We start from the raw sequence: 18,928 nt of genomic DNA, 5'->3' as shown, positions 1-18,928 counted from the left end.
AGAACCAAGGAACCATAGAAACTACAGCACAGAAACAGGCCCTTTGGCCCTTCTTGGCTGTGCCGAACCATTTTCTGCCTAGTCCCACTGACCTGCACACGGACCATATCCCTCCATACACCTCCCATCCACGTATCTGTCCAATTTATTCTTAAATGTTAAAAAAGAACCCGCATTTACCACCTCATCTGGCAGCTCATTCCATACTCAGATCTCCCCCATCTGCTTTGGTTCCACACATGGATTGCCATTCCGGTCTTCCAGAGGACCAATTTTGTGCATTGCAATCCATTTGCTCTTAATCTATCTCCAGAATCCCTGAGGATTATCCCTCATCTTTCCTGCAAGGGGAATCTCATGCCTTTTAGCCATCCTGATTTATTTCTTATGTGTTCTGTTGCATTTCTTAAACTCCATAAGAACCTACCTGCCTGTCCCTGTTCTACAACTCCATTTTGTGCTTCACCAGGGTCTCAATATCTCTTGAAAACCAAGGTTCCCTACAGTTTCTATCTTTACTTTTTATTCTGACAGGCACATACCCGCCTTGTACTTTCAAAATTTCGGTTTGAAGGCCTCCCATTTACCAAGCACACCTTTGCCATAAAGCAGCCTGTCCCAGTCCACAGTTGCCATTTCCTAGTGTCATAATTCCAGGTGTTGATCCATGCCCTGAACACATCCGCCTTTCCTACGCTCTCCCTGTATTGAAATATACAGGATTGAGCATATTCACTGCACCATGCTCAATGTTTTTAATTCCTGACTTTGCCTAAGGACTGAACAACATCTGTCTCCACAACACCTCTACTATCTGTTCTGATATTCAGGCCCCCATTCCCCTGCAACTTTAGTTTAACCCTCCCCTACCCCCTCCTCCCACCATGCAGCGCCATCACCCCTTTGGCTTTCATCTCCCAGATCAATAAAAAGGAGGCGCATACCAGGTATGGGCAGATAGGAACAAATGGGGTACTTATGAAGTACAGGAAATTCAGGTGAACACTTATGAAAGACAAAGAAGACATGAGGTTGCCCCAGCAGACAAGGTGAAGGAGGATCCTCATGGATTCTACAGATATGTTAAGTGTGAAAAGATGGCAAGGGGAAAAATTAATTCTCTGGAAGGTCAGAATGGTAATCGATATGAGGAGACAAAATAGATGGGGGAGATATTTTCTGCATCCGTATTTACTCAGAAGATGGTCACAGAGTCTATAGAAGTGAGGGAAAGCAGCATCAACTTCATGGACCCTGTACAGATTACAGAGGTGGAGGTGTTTGCTGTCTTAAGGCAAATTAGCGTGGAAAAACCCCCAGGGCCTGACAAGTTGTTCCGTGGGACTCTGCGGCAGACAAGTGCAGAAATTGTCGGGGCCCATGCACAGATATTTAAATCATCCTTCGTGACAGGTGATGGACAGGTGACGGATTGCAGGACAGCCAATGTTGCTCCGCTGTTCAAGACAGGCTCTAAAAATAAACTAGGAATTTATACATTGGTGAGCCCGACATTAGTAGTGGGAAAGTTATTGGAATGTGTGTGCAGGAGACGGATATACAAGTATTTGGATCGATGTGGACTGATTAAGGATAGGCAGTAGGTCATGTCTAACCAATCTTATAGAGTCTCTCGAGGAAGTTATCAGGAAAGTGGATGAAGGCAAGGCAGTGGATGTTGTCTACATGGACTTTAGCAAGGCACTTGACAAAGTCTCATATGGGAGGTTGGTCAAGAAGGTTCAGTCACTCAACATTCAAGATGAGATAGTAAATTGGGTGAGTCACTGTCTTTGGGAGAAGCCAGAGTGTGGTAGCAGATGGTTGCCTCTCTGACCGGAGGCCTGTGACTAGTGGTGTGCCACAGGGATCAGTGCTGGATCTGTTACTGTTTGTAATCTATATCAGTAATCTGGATGATAGTGTGGTTAACTGGATCAGCAAATTTGTGGATGACACCAAGACTGGGGGTGTAGTGGACAGCGAGGAAGACTATCATGGTTTGCAGTGCGACCTGGACCAGATGGAAAAATGGGTGAAGAAATGCAAAATGGAATTTAATGGAGACAAGTGCGAGGTGTTGCATTTTGGTAGGACCTGGGTCTTACACAGTGAATGGTCGGGCACTGAGGAGTGCTGCAGAAGAAAGGGATCTGGGAATACATGTCCATAATTCACTGAAAGTGGTGTCACAGTTAAATAGGGACGGAAAGAAAGATTTTGGCATATTGGCCTTCATGAACCAAAGTACTGAGTACAGGAGATGGATGTTATGTTCACGCTGCACGAGACATTGGTGAGGCCTAATTTGGAGTATTGTGTGCAGTTTTGGTCACCAACCTACAGGAAAGATGTAAAAGGGGTTGAAAGAGTTCAGAGAAAATTCACAAGGATGTTGCCAGGTCTGGAGGACTTGGGTTATAAGGAAAGAGTGGACAGGTCAGGACTTTATTCCTTGGAACGTAGAAGATTGAGTGGAGATTTGATGGAGGTATACGACAATTACGAAGGTTATAGATACGGTAAATGCAAGCTGGCTTTTACCACTGAGATGGTGGGTCTACAACTAGAGGCCATGGGTTAAGGGTGAAAGGTGAAACGTTAAGGGGAACATGAGGGGAAACTTCTGCACACAGACCGTCATCCGGGTGTGGAATGAGCAGCCAGCACAAGTGGTGAATGTGAGCTCAATTTCAACATTTAAGAGGTCTGCATTGGTACCTGGATGGTAGTGGTATGGGATTGGGCAGTTTAAGTAGTTCAGCACAAACTAGATGGCCCAAAGGGCTTGTTTCTGTGTTGTAATTTTCTATGACTGTGACAAGAACCTGAAATAATACAAAAATTCACTCTAAGTCCTTTTAACAGCTGTGTGGACCAACCATTCATCTCAGCAGGAATTTTTCATATGCCGTTAAAACTGTGGCACCTTAAGTTAATACAAGAAAATCCCAGTTGCACTCTCGACTATTTGCGCGAGAGTGTTTCAGTTACTGTGGGGCCAGGCACCCATGTGGCTCAGCAGGAACAGGGAATAACACCAATGGAGAGAGTCAAACTGAGCCAAGGAACAAACTGGAGATGGCAGAAGTGCCCCATTCTTATAGAGACAGGAAGAGCATCAGGGAATTGATGGTCATTCCAGATACCAGCACTGTGCCCAGTCAGGAGATGATTTCTCTGTCCAACTTGGGTTGAACCTCACTGTAACAGTGTGATACCAGAACAAACCTTGGCAACTCAAGTAATCTCATCTGAAATGTTGTCGTACATCCATTGATGGATTTTGTAAATCTTTTTACAGGTTAAAACGAGAAGTAATTTGTCTCCAGGAATCTCAAACACCAGTTTTGCTGTCTCTGTCTAGACATTTAAGAAGTGGAGCAAGGGATTCAATCGACCATCCTTCCTGCTCAGACAGTGGGGAGGGATTCACTCGATCATCTGACAGACTGGCACTGTCGTCATTTTATACAGGAGAAAGGCCGTTCACCTGCTCAAACAGTGGGAATCGATTCATTCGGTCATCTCAATTGAACGTACATCAGCAAGTTCACACTGGGCAAGGCCTTTCACCTGTTCTGTGTGTGAGAAAGGATTCAGTCAGTGGTCTCACCTGTGGACACACCAGTCAGTTCACACCGGGCAGATGCTGGTCATCTGCTGAATTTCTGGGAAAGGATTCACTCAGTCGTCTGACCTAATGGCTCACCAGCGTGTTTACACCAGGGAGTGGACGTTCACCTGCTCAGACTGTGGGAAGGAATTCACTCACTCTTCCACCCTACTGGTACATCAGCGAGTTCACACTGGGGAGAAGCCGTTCACCTGCTCAGTATGTGGGAATAGATTCACTCGGTCATCCCACCTACAAAGTCATCAGCGAGTTCACACTGGGGAGAAGCCGTTCACCTGCTCAGTCTGTGGGAAGAGATTCACTCAGTCTTCCACCCTACTGGTACATCAGCGAGTTCACACTGGGGAGAAGCCGTTCACCTGCTTAATCTGTCAGAAGAGATTCAGTCGGTCATCCCACCTACAATGTCATCAGCGAGTTCACACTGGGGAGAAGCCGTTCACCTGCTCAGAATGTGGGAAGAGATTCTCTGAATCATCCCACCTACGGAGTCATCAGCGAGTTCACACTGGGGAGAAGCCGTTCACCTGCACAGAATGTGGGAAGAGATTTACTCAGTTATCCAACCTACAGAGTCATCAGCGAGTTCACACTGGGGAGAAGCCGTTCACCTGCTCAGTCTGTGGGAAGGGATTCACTCGGTCATGCGACCGACAGAGTCATCAACGAGTTCACACTGGGGAGAAGCCGTTTCCCTGCTCAGTATGTGGGAATAGATTCACTCGGTCATCCGACCTACAGATTCATCAGCGAGTTCACACTGGGGAGAAGCCATTCACCTGCTCAGTCTGTGGGAGGGGATTCACTCAATCATCCAACCTACAGAGTCATCAGCGACTTCATACTGGAGAGAAGCCGTTCACCTGCTCAGTCTGTGAGAAGAGATTCACTCACTCTTCTGCCCTTATGGTACATCAGCGAGTTCACACTGGGGAGAAGCCATTCAGCTGCTCAGAATGTGGGAAGAGATTCACTCGATCATCCACCCTACAGAGACATCAGCGAGTTCACACTGGGGAGAAGCCATTCACCTGCAAAGAATGTGGGAAAGGGTTCACTCATTCATCCCACCTACTGGCACACCAGTCAGTTCACAATGGGGAGTGATCGTTGTTATGAATCCCTAGGTTTCATTTGCTGTGGGCTGTCATTTTAAGAGGGAGAGAGATTAAGGCGAATCAGTCTGACTTGCATCTTGTTTACATTGCTCACAGCTTGTTTAGTTTTAACCGAGGACACAGACACTCAGAGTCAGATGGAGATAAAGGAGGAAAAATGGAAGGTTCAAAACAAGGGAACTAGTAGCCAAGGGTCACTGTTTAGAAATTTCCTCTGCCCACAAGGTTGGGTTAATTATCGATTCAGCATACTTTGAATGTGTGGTTGTCACCTCGTTTGATCTGTAGGAGTGGATCGGATTTGGGGTATCCTGTGAAGACCACTTATGTGTTAACCCTTGCCTGGGTGTGGTGTGGTAATTCACTTGAAGATGATACCCCTTGTGACAAGTCACTTTCGGTGATTATTCGTATGTGGATTTAGAACGACGACGGATAAATTCTACAGCGACTGTTCTCTTGTTTTACCACCGTGGAAACTGTGGAATTTGACATAATTGCCTTCTCTCAACATTTACCCTGGATTACAAATATCTCTCTCTCATCACCTATTCTGTGGTTAAGCTGAACTTTCATACTTTACCGTCTCAAGACTCCAAGCCTTGTTTCCCCCGAGCTCAGTAGGGTGGGAGTTATATTTACACACATATATACACATACCACTGTTAACTATTGTTTATAGAACATAGAACATAGAATAGTACAGCACAGTACAGGCCCTTCGGCCCACAATGTTGTGCCGACCCTCAAACCCTGCCTCCCATATAAACCCCCACCTTAGATTCACCAGGCCCATGGACAGCTTCCTGTCTGCGGTTGTCAGCCAAATTAATGGTCTCCAGTCCAATAAAATGGACTCGACCTCACAGTGTAACTCGACGTGACCCTGCACCATATGTCTATCTGCACTGCACTTTCTCTGCAGCCATAATGCCTTGTTACAGTTATTGTTTTGTCGTATATCAGCTCAATGTACTGTTGTAATGTATCGATCTGTGTGGATGGTACATCAGGCAAGATTTTCACTGTAGCTCAGTACGTGATAAGAATAAACAAATTCCCCATTTTAATTGTGTGGAAATATTAGACAGACTGAGCTTCTGCTTTGGAACCACAGAGGGAAACTTAACTGAACTGAGGAACACAAATAAATAGAAAAGGCTTCAATCTCGCATTACGATCTGTGGTAACTGGGATCAGGTGACCGGTGGTGGGTCTCCCAGACCAATTATCAGAATCAGGTTTAATAGCACCGGCAGATGTCATGTAATTCGTTGTCTCTGCGGCAGCAATAGAACCTAATTCATAACAATAGATTTTAACCATTGTGATTTAAAATAAGAACATACACATTAAATAGTTAAATTATATAAGTAGTACAAAATTAAAAAATGTAATAAACTATTTTAAATGTGTGGAACTATTTGACTGAATGGGTTGTTGCTTTTGAAATTCTGGAGTGAAGCTTAACTAAACGGTACTAAAGTATAACTAAACTTATGAGAAGCTCAGAAAATATAAAAGGCTAAATTCTCACATAAATGGGTCGGACACCCAAAAACATTGGCTGCACTTCAGCAGGTACAAACAGTGGAATGAGACCTAGTCTTGGGCCTCAGCCCAGTGGTTATGATCTGAGGCCTGGGACGAGGTGAGGGTAAGCATTCGGCACGGACTAGAAGGGCCGAGATGGCCTGTTTCCGTGCTGTAATTGTTATGTGATTATATGGAAACATGCTGAAAATATTGCAGAAAAAATCATTGTCCACCCACAACGAGAGGACGTGACAGATCCGGATCTCACTGCCTTGTCTGAATGGGCGAAAGATGAAGCTACACGGACACGTAGAGCAGTGACCCGCAGATGCTGCAGATCTGCGGGAAAATGTGAACAGGACACAGGATCACGTGATGGGTGGAGGGTCTCCCACCTGAACCGGTGACTCTGCTCCTCGCCCCTCACACGCTGCCCGAACCATCCGCTGCATTTCCCACATTATTCCATATTTACACCAGATACATTTTTACTTTTTCCCTCCAGATCATCCCTGTCCCTTTCCCTCCACCCCCAGGTCACAGAGTCACAGGCTCGATTCCCATCCCGGTCCAACACACAATTCAGACCCAAAACAGAAATGTGCAGGTTTCATTTAAATCCGTCCGTGTGTATAAACACTAATTTCTATTCACATTCCTCCAGCCTCACTGGACAGGAACACTGAAACATCAAGTGAGAAACAGCAGGAGGTGGCCATTCAGCCCCTCTAACCATCAACAAGATGACGGCTGCTCTCCCATCTCAGCCACATGTTTCTGCCCGATCCTCATTTCCTCGATCCCTCCGGTCTCCACACATCTGCCGAACTCTGTTTTATGTGAGGATGATCACTGAGTCTTCACCAGCCTCTGTGGTGGGGATTTACAGACATTCACCCCCCTCGGAGTGGAGACATTTCCCCTCATCTCAGTCCAGACAGTCCACCCCCTTTTTCAGAGACTGGGATCCCTGGTTCAACCGGTAATGACGTTGTGCATTTCAATGTGTTCACCTCTCAGTCCTCGATTCTCCAAATGAAAGGGTTATCGCATTTGATCTTTCTTCATATGATGACCCCACCACTCCAGGGATCAGTCTGGTGAATCTTCATTGCACTCTCCATGTCAAATACTCTCTTACCTCTTTGTTAATCCTCTATGGAATTAATTTCCATCTTCTGCAGCCCCGTGTTGCCCCAACCACTCACCTCCCACCCCCGTCACTATTTCCACCTTCCCACCTCCCCCTCACCTGGATCCACCTCTCACTCCCCAGCTCTTGCCCCATCCCCACCCCTCACCTCTTTTCTCTGACTATTTCCCGTCCACTCTCAGTCCAGAGGGAGGGTCTCGGCCCGAAATGTTGACGGTCCATTTCCCTCCACAGATGCTGCCCGACCCACTGAGTTCCTCCGGCAGTTTGTTCTTTGGTCTGTATGACCCGTGTTAGTGTGGGGAGCGGGATTTTACACCATATTCCAGGTACAGTCTCAACAAAACACAAATAATTGTCACTTTGCCCGGACCATTGGCCCCGCTTGCAGGGCAACAGTCTGCCGGTGTTTGCCCCCCAATGTGGTGAATCCCTCTGCTCGCCACCACCGTGGGCTCAGACATTTCCACAGATGAGCCCCTCCTGTCCCCACCGGGACAAACATCCTGTCCGCCCCCTCTCTCACCGTCTTCATCCTTTCAATAAAATCCCCCTCTCCCTCCCCGGGGAACCGGCATCAAACCGACGGGCCGAGCGGTCTCCTCCTACCTCTCAGCGACACATCAGACTCCGGCCGCAGGAGACGCTTCACAAACGCCCCAACTTCCCTCGGAGGGAAATGGAAATAAATCAGAAAGCGGACATTTACTTTGACGGTTGTCCCGCCGTGACGGAAAGTTCGGGAGACGGTGTCAGCGGGGGTAACGCCCTCTCGGTTGGTCCGCCTCCGCTATTGGTTGGAAACGGTGATTGACATCGCTTCGCACCAATGGGAATAGAGCAGCGCCTGACTCCTCTGTTGACAGCGGTGGGGGAAGGGGCTGGTCACGTGATTAGTAGCCCAGCCGTTAAACCGACCAAGCTCGAGCTCACCAGCGCGCGGTGCACAAAAGGCCCCGGATGATCGGTTGAGGTAAGAAGGGATCTCCGGGTTGGGGGTCTCACCGGGCGGGCGTTTTCAACACCGACTTCGGGTAGTTGCTGTGAGCTCCGGACTCCGTGACCCGCAATCCCGGGACAGTCCTGCTCTCTTCCCTCTCTCTCAGCCCCACCATCCGTACACGGGCCCCGGGGAGCTTCCGGCTGATGAGGGAATGGGAACCGATGGATCTCTCAGACAGAGCTGAGCTCCAGCTGTCTAAATGCAAGGATCGGGAACTCGGAGAAAGGGAACAAAATCTTTTACATCAGCTGTTGAGAAAATCACCTTTGTTCTGCCTCCAGTCACAAACAAGAGAAAATCTGCAGATGCTGGAAATCCAAGCAACACACACAAATTGCTGGAGGAACTCAGCATTAGTACTCTTTTCCATAGATGCTGCCTGGCCTGCTGAGTTCCTCCAGCATTTTGTGTCTGTTGCTTGTTCTACCTCCTCTTGTTGTCGACCTTTCTATCCGTGAGGTCATGATTTTTTAAAGTCTTTTTTAGTTTTCTACGAACAGTGTCGAAGAAAAAAAAAACAATGGTGTAAATAGAGGGATCATTGCAATACAGACAAAAATAACAATAATACATGTCTTAACAAATGAGCAAGTCACCCATATTAAAAATGAAAAATTAGAAAGGAAAGCACCCAACCCACCCACGATCCAACTCCAAGCCAACTATTATAATATAAGTATTTAAAAGGACATTTGAGATAAACTTTTATCACCCCAGATCTATATATTGTAGTAAAAAGAGAAATCACTAATAAAAAAAGCAGCCTGCTGACTAATCAAAGAATCAAAGAAAGCTGGAAATGCAGGATCTGACTATCAAGGGAAGAAAAAACATACACTTGTCAATCTACGTGAGAATTATGAAAATATTCAAGAAAAGGTCCCCATACCTTATGGAACTTTATATCTGAATTAAAAAGTGAATGGTAACTGTATAACCCTTCTAGTCCGTGCCGAACTCTTACTCTCACCTAGTCCCACCGACCTGAACTCAGCCCATAACCCTCCATTCCTTTCCTGTCCATATAGCTATCCAATTTTACTTTAAATGAAAACATTGAACCTGCCTCAACCAGTTCTGCTGGAAGCTCATTCCACACAGCTACCACTCTCTGAGTAAAGAAGTTCCCTGTCATGTTACCCCTAAACTTTTGCCCTTTAACTCTCAACTCGTGTCCTCTTGTTTGAATCTCCCTCACTCTCAATGGAAAAAGCCTATCCACATCAAATCTATCTATCCCCCTCATAATTTCAAATACCTCTATCAAGTCCCCCTTCAACCTTCTACACTCCAAAGAATGAAGACCTAACTTGTTCAACCTTTCTCTGTAACTTAGGAGATGAAACCCAGGCAACATTTTAGTAAATCTTCTCTTTACTCTCCCAGTTTTATTGACATCTTTCCTATAATTCGGTGACCAGAACTGTACACAATACTCCAAATTTGGCTTTAGCAATGCCTTATAGAATTTCAACATTACATCCCAACTCCTATCCTCAATGCTCTGATTTGTAAATGCCAGCATACCAAAAGCTTTCTTCACCACCCTATCCACATGGGATTCCACCTTCAGGGAACTATGCACCATTATTCCAAGATCCCTCTGTTCTACTGCATTCTTCAATGCCCTACCATTTACCATGTACGTCCTATTTTGATTAGTCCTACCAAAATGTAGCACCTCACATTTACCAGCATTAAACTCCATCCGCCATCCTTCAGCCCACTCTTCTAACTGGTCTAAATCTCTCTGCAAGCTTTGAAAACCTGCTTCATTATCCACAACTCCACGTATCTTAGTATCATCTGCATACTTACTAATCCAATTTACCACCCCATCATCCAGATCATTAATATATATGACAAACAACATTGGACCCAGTACAGATCCCTGAGGCACATCACTAGTCACCATCCTCCTATCTGAGACACAGTTATCCACCACTACTCGCTGGCATCTCTCATCCAGCCACTGCTGAATCCATTTTACTACTTTGATATTAATGCCTAACGATTGAATTTCTTAACTAACCTTCCGTGTGCAACGTTGTCAAAGGCCTTACTGAAGTCCATATAGACAACATCCACCGCTTTACTCTCATCAACTTTCCTAGTATCCTCATCAAAAAGTTCAATAAGATTTGTCAAACATGACCTTCCACGCACAAATCCATGTTACCTGTTTCTAATCAGACCCTGTCTATCCAGATAATTATATATACCATCTCTGAGAATACTTTCCATCAATTTCCCCACCATTGACGTCAAACTCACAGGTCGATAATTGCTAGGTTTACTCTTAGAACCCTTCTTAAACAATGGAACAACATGAGCAATACGCCAATCCTCCGGCACCATTCTCGTTTCCAATGACATTTGAAATATTTCTGTCAGAGCCCCTGTTATTTCCACACTAACTTCCCTCAAGGTCCTAGGGAATTTCCTGTCCGGACCCAGAGACTTATCCACTTTTATATTCCTTAAAAGTGTCAGTACTTCCTCTTCTTTAATCGTTATACTTTCCATAACTACCCTTCTTGTTTCCTTTACCTTACACAATTCAATAACTTTCTCCTTGGTGAATACCAAAGAAAAGAAATTGTTCAAAATCTCCCCCATCTCTTTTGGCTCCACACACACCCATCCACTCTGATTCTCTAAGGGATCAATTTTATCCCTCACCATCCTTTTGCTATTAATATCTTTTCAAGATCTAAACAAGACATAATATCCCTGAGCCATTGAACATGGGTACGGGGAACTTCATCTCTCCACTTAAGGAGTACTGTACGTCCAGCTAAAAGAGAGACAAAAGACAATGTTCGTCATTTAGCCGGGATCAAATGCTTGTCAGAGTCTCGTGAAATACCAAAAAAGGATCAGGTTCCAAATGACAGGGACATGTTTTGACCCATTCTCTCTGGGTACATAATGATATCAAAGACCTTTGGCTTGGGCAACAAGTAGCTTTCACATCACAAATGTGCCAGACTCCAATGAGACAGACTACTGCCCTTCCCTTCATATTCATTGGCATTGCCATCACCGAGTTCACCACCGTCAGTCACCTGGGGGAGGGTTCAGGGGAAATATTTATGTACAATACAGAAACTGGTGTTACCTGTGTGTATTGTGGCGATGCAAAAGTTGCTGGAGAATTTACAAGTGGGAAGAAGTGGAGTGATATTTGAAATCTGACCTTTTTAAGCATAATTTAGCAAGCAAATGACATATTGATGATGTGCAAAAGCTCTGGTGAGAAAATCCTTCATTAGCCGTTACAGGCCTGCTACAGAGGTTGTTGAGAGTGCAGATGAACTCGATCGAACCCAGAGGACATCAAAGTTCTTATCGAGAGTGATTTGCTGGCTGTTAAAATGAATATCTCTCTATATAAAATTCACTGTGCACATGTTGTCACTGGGTAAAGAAATGGACAGTACAAGACTTATGTGCACACTGGTCATTACAAATTAGAGGGGACATTGGTGGGAGGGTGGGGAGACCTCCAGTGTCCCCGATGCCCTCACCTACAAGATGTGCATCCAGCTGCAGCTTATAACTCTGCACTTTAAGGAGTTGGAACTTGAAATGGATGAATTCCGGATCATCCAGGAGTTGGAGGTGGTGATAGGTATGAAATGAAGAGAGGTGAGTTGCACCCAAGGTGCAGGACACAGGAAACTGGGTCAGAGTGAGGAAGGAGAATGAGTTTAACTAGCCATCGCAGAGTACTCTTGTGGCCATCCCACACAACAGCAGGTGGACCACTTTAGAAACTGTTGGGGGGCATTACCTGGCAGAGGAAAGTCAAAGGGGTGATAGGGATCAGTTAGGGGAACAGAACAAGAGGGACTAATATCCCAGTGGTGAGGCTCGCTAGTGCTAGTGTGGGGAGAGGGTGATGTGGTTAAAATAAGTTGTAGGGGGAATGGGAGCCAGACTGACAGAACAGATAGTGGGGAGGGTGAATTGAATTGAATTGACTTTATTTCATACATCCTTCGTATACATGAGGAGTACAAATCTTTACGTTACATCTCCGTCTAAATGTTCAGTGTGTAATTTATAAAAAATAGTTTGTTCATAGGACAGTCAATATAACATAGAAATGCAATTGTATCAGCATGAATTAATCAGTCTGATGGCCTGGTGGAAGATGATATCCTGTTGGTCCTTTTGCTGTGGTACCATTTCCTGGATGGTAGCAGAAGGAACAGTTTGTGGTTGTGGTGAATTGGGTCCCCAATATCCTTTGGGCCCTTTTTACACACCTGTCTCTGTAAATGTCCTGAATAGTGGGAAGTTCACATCTACAGATGTGCTGGGCTGTCCACACCACTCTCTGCAGGATCCTGCCATTAAGGGAAGTACAGTTCCCATACCAGGCAGTGATGCAGCCAGTCAGGATGCTCCCAATTGTGTTCCAGTAGAAAGTTCTTAGGATTTGGGGCCCCATCCCAAGCTTCTTCAACCATCTGAGGTGAAAGAGGTGCTGCTGTGCTCTTTTCACAACACAGCCGGTATGTACAGACCATGTGAGATCCTCGGTGATGTTTATGCCAAGGAGCTTAAAGCTGTTCACCCTCTAAACCCCAGATCCATTGATGTCAATAGGGGTGAGTCTGTCTCCATTCCTCCTGTCGTCCACAATCAGCTCCTTTGTTTTTGTGACCATGAGGGAGAATTTGTTTTCTTGACACCAGTCAGATGTTGTTCAGACCTCAGATAGAGTCAGCAATCAAATGGTTGAGCATGGGGAGATGAATGTGCTGAGCTGTGTATATCACAATGCAAGAGGCATCGTAGGAAATCCAGATGAGCTCAGGACAGAAAACTATGATATTGTAGTCATTATTGGGACTTGGTTGCACCCAATAGTCTGAAGGATTTAGAGGAACAAATTTCTATGGAGATCAAGGACAATGCCAAGAAACAAAGGTTGATTCAGTAAGTGGTTTTAATTTTCCATATATTGACTGGGACTCCCATACTGTAAAAGGACTAGATGGGGTAGAGTTTGTCAAATGTGCCCTTATTCAGTATGCAGAATTCCTGATGTAGGAGTGTCCAATAATCTGTTAGTAAATGATCCAGGGCTTGTGTCAGAAATTAGTGATCATAATGCCATGAGATTCAAAGTAAATATGGAAAAAAAGAGGTCTGGACCACGGGTTGGGATTCTAAATTGGAGAAGGGTCAATTCTGAAGGTTTCAGAAAGGATCAGACAAGTATGGTTTGGGACAGGCTGTTTTCTGGCAAAGGAGTACTTGGTAAGTGGGAGGCCTTCAGAAGTAGAAGTTTGAGGGTGTAGAGTTTGTATGTGCAGCCAAAATAAAAGTTGAAGGGTAACTGGTGCAGGGAAACTTGGTTTTCAAGCGATATTGAGGCCCGGGATATTTTGTTCCTCTGTTGTGGCACAACCAAGGCTCAGGACTACAGTATCGTAATTCCACGCCCTGAGCTCATTTGACATTTTTTTTTTCATTGTCTTCTGTTGGTTTCTAAAAGCTTCCCAATAGTTTTTGTTCTTTTTTTTGCCCTTTCTTTGGCTTTTATGTTGGCTGTGGCTTCTCATTTCAGCCACGGTTGTGTCCTTCTGCCTTTCCAATGCTTCCACTTCTTTGGGATGTATCGATCACTCAGCTCCCGAATTGCTCCCAGAAACTCCAGCCATTGCTGCTTCGTTGTCACTCCTACCAGTTTTCCTTTCCAAACATGTTTGTCCAGCTTCTCTGTCATAGAAACATGGAGAGGTTCAGTACAGAAACAGGCTATTTGGCCCATCTGGTCAATGCTGAAATAGCATTTAAGCTGTCTAATGAAACTACCTGCACTGGGACCTTTGCTCTTGTTACGTAACTGGCAACAATGAATATCAATCGAGACAGGTTATATAAAAACAACCAAACATTTATTAAACACAGATAAACAATATAAAAACAAACAAAAACCTTAACTGAAAGTTAACCGCTATGCAGCCGTTCAACAAATCATCACTCAGCACTGGTTATTAAAGCGTTAAATGCGAAAATAGATCTTAAAGCAGTAAAGTCAAATACGGTTCTTAAAATGGTAAATTCTAAAGTCCGACAGATTTATACATTCAATTGGGAGAGACTTCTCTGGAGAAGGATCTCTTCATTGACACAACTTTCCAGTTTGTTCTGACCAAAGGATTCACGATGCAGGAAATAAACAGTTTAAAACAACTGACCGTAAATTCTAGAGAGCACCTTGCATGAACTACCTTGCTCTTTTGGTATGAGTTATCTTTGATGCAGGTCGCTACTCCTTCAACGAAGACTCAATAAGGTCGATCCTTTATTAAACTGCCGAACATTCCCGACTTCTCTTAATCCTTCGTATCCTGTATTTCGATGAAGTCTTCACTCCCCAGTACTACTGGAAAAAGGTACATCAATGCATCTAGCAAAAATTGCCAATCCAGCTCTGTTGTACCTTGCAACAGAAAGTAACACTCCTTTTTAAAAATGAAACTGTGTCAATAAAAACAAATATGCAACAGAGACCGAGACACAGACGCACGTTCTAGCTGGAAAACTAAAAACTAAAATCTAACTGCGTCAACTGAGGTCTTTCCTTATATACCCGTGGTGCACGTGTCTCCATGTGACCTCACATCAGCGGGAAAATTACATCAGGTGACCTCCAGAAGACCATTCCATCATTCTCACAAAAAAAGAATCACAGATCTCCTTGAGGTATGTAACACCTCCCTCCAAAAAAAACATATTGGTCTCTCAAAGAACAAAATTTTAACAATTAACAATTTATACAAAGGTATAAAACTTACAACATACACAATATATACAGTCTTATCTTTCAGCACTTTACAAACTAATATACAGTAGGAGAGTTACAAATTTTAAAATACCACTCCATAAAAACAAATTTTCATTGTACATTTGACATCTAGATAAACGATCAGTGATCACAATATCTTTACCCTTAATATGAGTGATCAGAATATTGTACTCCTGTAACATTAAACTGTGTTACTAAATTGAAGTTTAATTTCCTTAACCCTTTTCCTTAACGGTCACAGTGGCCTGACCAAATTCACTGTTAGCTAAGTTAATAGTTAAGTTAGCTTTTGAAAGTCTCTCAAATAATTTCCCCACCGCAGTAATATGTGCTTTCCACGTATTATTTCCTGTAACTAAATCATCAATATCGGCATCTGTATCTTTTAATCCCTGAATCATGCTATTAATCATCCTCTGAAATATACCTAGTGTATTCTTCATCCCAAATGGAAGAACATTATATTCATATAACCCAGATGGGGTTACAAATGCTGAAATCTCTCTTCCTCTATCTGTCAATGGAACACACCAATAAGCTCTTAACAAATCAATCTTTGTAAGGAATTTGGCTTGTCCAACTTTATCCACACAATCATCTACCCTAGGGGTTGGATATGCATCAGTTTTTGTCACAGCATTCACCTTTCTGTAATCCGTACAAAACTGAATACTATTGTCTGGCTTAGGCACCATAATGCACAGTGAACTCCAATTCAAATTAGAGTGTCTAATAATGTCATTCTCTAACATATACTTAATTTCTTGTTTGGCAAGTTCACATTTTTCCCTGTTCATTCGATACGGATGTTGTTTTATGTGTTTTGCATCTGCAACATCTACATCAACTGTAGCTACAGTGGCTGTGCTAGGAACATCTGGAAATAAATCTCTACATTTAAAAATTAACTGTTTCATCTGCCCTCTCTGCTCTGGCTGTGCATGAGCGCTAATTTTTCATCAATATTTTCTAGAATTTTTGAATTTGGTAACCTGGCTGAAATAATGTTGAGTTTAAAATGAGTTTCAGATCAGACTCATTATTGATCACAATAGTCATAGCAGCAGTCTCTCTCTTATAATATGGTTTTATCATATTTATATGACACAGCTGTTACATCTTTCTCCGATCTGGGGTTTTTATCACGTAATCTACATCATTTACCTTAGATTTAATCTCATAAGGACCATGAAATTTAGCTTGTAATGGGTTCGTTTGCACTGGGAAAAGAACCAACACCTTATCTCCAGGCTTAAAGGACCTCGTCCCAACTTCCTTATCATACCAAGTCTTCATCTTCTCTTGAGCTAATTTTAAATTTTCCTTTGCCAAGCTACAAGCTTTATATAATCTTTCTTTAAATTTAAAAACATAATCTAGCAAATTAGTGTGTACCTCTTTATTAATCCACTGTTCTTTCAACAAGGCCAAAGTTCCTCGAACTCTATGCCCAACCACAAGTTCAAAAGGACTAAAACCTAATGATTCCTGTACTGCCTCTCATACTGTAAAAAGTAGTAAATGTATACCTTCATTCCAGTCCTTTTCATTTTCCACACAATATGTCCTAATCATAGTTTTTTATGTAGAATGAAATCTCTCCAAGGCTCCTTGTGATTTTGGATGATAGGCTGATGAGATAATCTGTTTTGCTCCCAGTTTATAAACTATTTGCTGAAACAATCCAGATATAAAATGACTACCTTGATCCGGTTGTATTTCCTAAGGCAATCCAAAAGAAGTAAAAAATTGTATAAGAACCTTTGTCACAGTTTTGGCTGTTATATTCCTAAGAGGTACTGCCTCTGGAAACCTAGACGCTGTGCACATAATAGTTAACAAACATTGATGTCCAGGTTTAGTTTTTGGCAAAGGACCTACACAGTCTACAATGATTTTTGAGAACGGCTCACCAAATACTGGAATTTGTTGCAGTGGGGCCACTGAAGTAACTTGATTAGGCTTACCCACAATTTGACATGTATGGGACGTTCTGCAAAATGTCGCCACATCTTGTCTTAAACTAGGCCAATAAAAATGTTTAGAAACTTTGTTCATAGTTTTATTTACATCTAGATGACCACCCAAAGGAATACTATGAGCCATAGTTAAAATCTCATTTCGATAAATTTTAGGAACTACTACCCGATGATTGACCTCCCATTCCTCACTAGCAGGAATTGTAGGTGCTCTCCACTTTCTCATTAATAGTCCCTTTTCAAAATAATATCCCACTGGTACTTTTTCAATTTCTCTATCTGAAAGAGCTTGTTCTTCTGCTATCATCTCCTTCCGAGATAAAGACAAATCTTCCCGGTCAGACTTACCACCAAAATCCTGATCAAATAACGTAGGTAAGAAAGTTTCTGATACATCCTCAAAATTCGAATCTTGATTTGAACTGTCATGGGTAACAACCTCATCCTGTACATCAGTCTTTTTAGCCATAGCTCTTGTTACAGCACAGGAAGAATCTGTGTTAGAATCCCTCTGTGGTTCCTCAGAATTTGAATTTATTGTCAAATGCACTTCAGGAAAAACTTGTCCAACTGCTAAATCATTCCATAACAAAAGAGAAACATTATTCACAGTTAAACTGGATTGTAGTCCTACTTTAACAATCCCTGTAACTAATCCTGACCTTAAATTTCCTCTATGCAAATGTACTGGCATGAGGGCACTCCCAACTCCTCTTATATAATTTACCTCACAATGTCAGACTCATCACTAAACTTTAGCACACTGTCTAATATCAGTGATTGAGAAGCTCCAGTATCTCTAAGTATTCTTATTGGTACTGAATTAGATCCTTCTTTCAAGGATACAAATCCTTCTGTTATAAAATTTTCATATCCCCTCTTAACTTGGTCAGACTCTGACACATCTTCATTAATATTTTCTAAACCCTGTGAATTTAAAGGTGTTTCAATATGCTGCACACAAGCATCTGGGTCGGCTTCTTTCTCTTTCTTTTTCAATCAAAAGCAATTAGCTACTACATGTCCAAGTTTCTTACGATAATTACAAATAATACCAAAATGCCTTTCCTTCACATGTCTCCCTTCATCCTTACTTTTCTCACTAACTTCAGATTTAATTTCTGGTTTACATTGACTCTCTGCTATTTTTCCTTTTAAAAATTTTACCTGGAGAAAATTTATTCTTCTGAATTAAAGCATATTCATCAGCCAATTTAGCAATCTCCTGCAATGTAGCAGTGTCCATTTCATTTAAGTATGTTCTCACTTCAACAGGAATGCTTCTTTTAAATTCTTCCGGTAAAATCAACTCTTTTAATTTATTAAACTCCCCATTCACATTTTTAGAGGAAACCCATCTCTCAAAACACACAGATTTCTCCACATAAGTTTTTTCCACTGATTTCTTCAAATTTCTGTATCTTTCTCTATACGCTTCCGGAACCAACTCATATGCCTTTAATATATGCTGTTTAACAATATCATAATCCAGTGGTTGCTCAGCATTTAAAGCCGTATAAGCTTGTTGTGCCTTGCCTTTAATTACATTTTGTAACATCACTGGCCATTGCTCTTTCCGCCACTTTAAACTCAGAGCATCGGTTTCGAAATGCTGGAAATATTTGTCCACTTCAGCTTCATTAAATGGAGGAGCCAAAATAACCTCACGACCA

The 18,928-nt window shown here is 42.9% G+C and overlaps 1 protein-coding gene across 1 annotated transcript in view; it reads left to right on the top strand.

Annotated features, from left to right (window-relative positions):
- Positions 1 to 1,369: 1,369 nt before the first annotated feature.
- LOC134342018 (zinc finger protein 585A-like) overlaps positions 1,370 to 18,928 on the top strand; it is a 28,589-nt gene continuing 11,030 nt past the window's right edge. The window contains exon 1 of the mRNA XM_063039957.1: positions 1,370 to 4,740. Coding sequence (XP_062896027.1) covers positions 3,704 to 4,740 — 1,037 coding nt within the window. The 5' untranslated portion in view covers positions 1,370 to 3,703. The remainder of the gene's footprint in view (positions 4,741 to 18,928) is intronic.

The sequence above is a fragment of the Mobula hypostoma genome, unplaced genomic scaffold (genome assembly GCF_963921235.1).
Source record: "Mobula hypostoma unplaced genomic scaffold, sMobHyp1.1 scaffold_197, whole genome shotgun sequence".
In the NCBI taxonomy this organism is placed as follows: domain Eukaryota; kingdom Metazoa; phylum Chordata; class Chondrichthyes; order Myliobatiformes; family Myliobatidae; genus Mobula; species Mobula hypostoma.
This window is presented reverse-complemented; position numbering and strand designations above follow the sequence as displayed.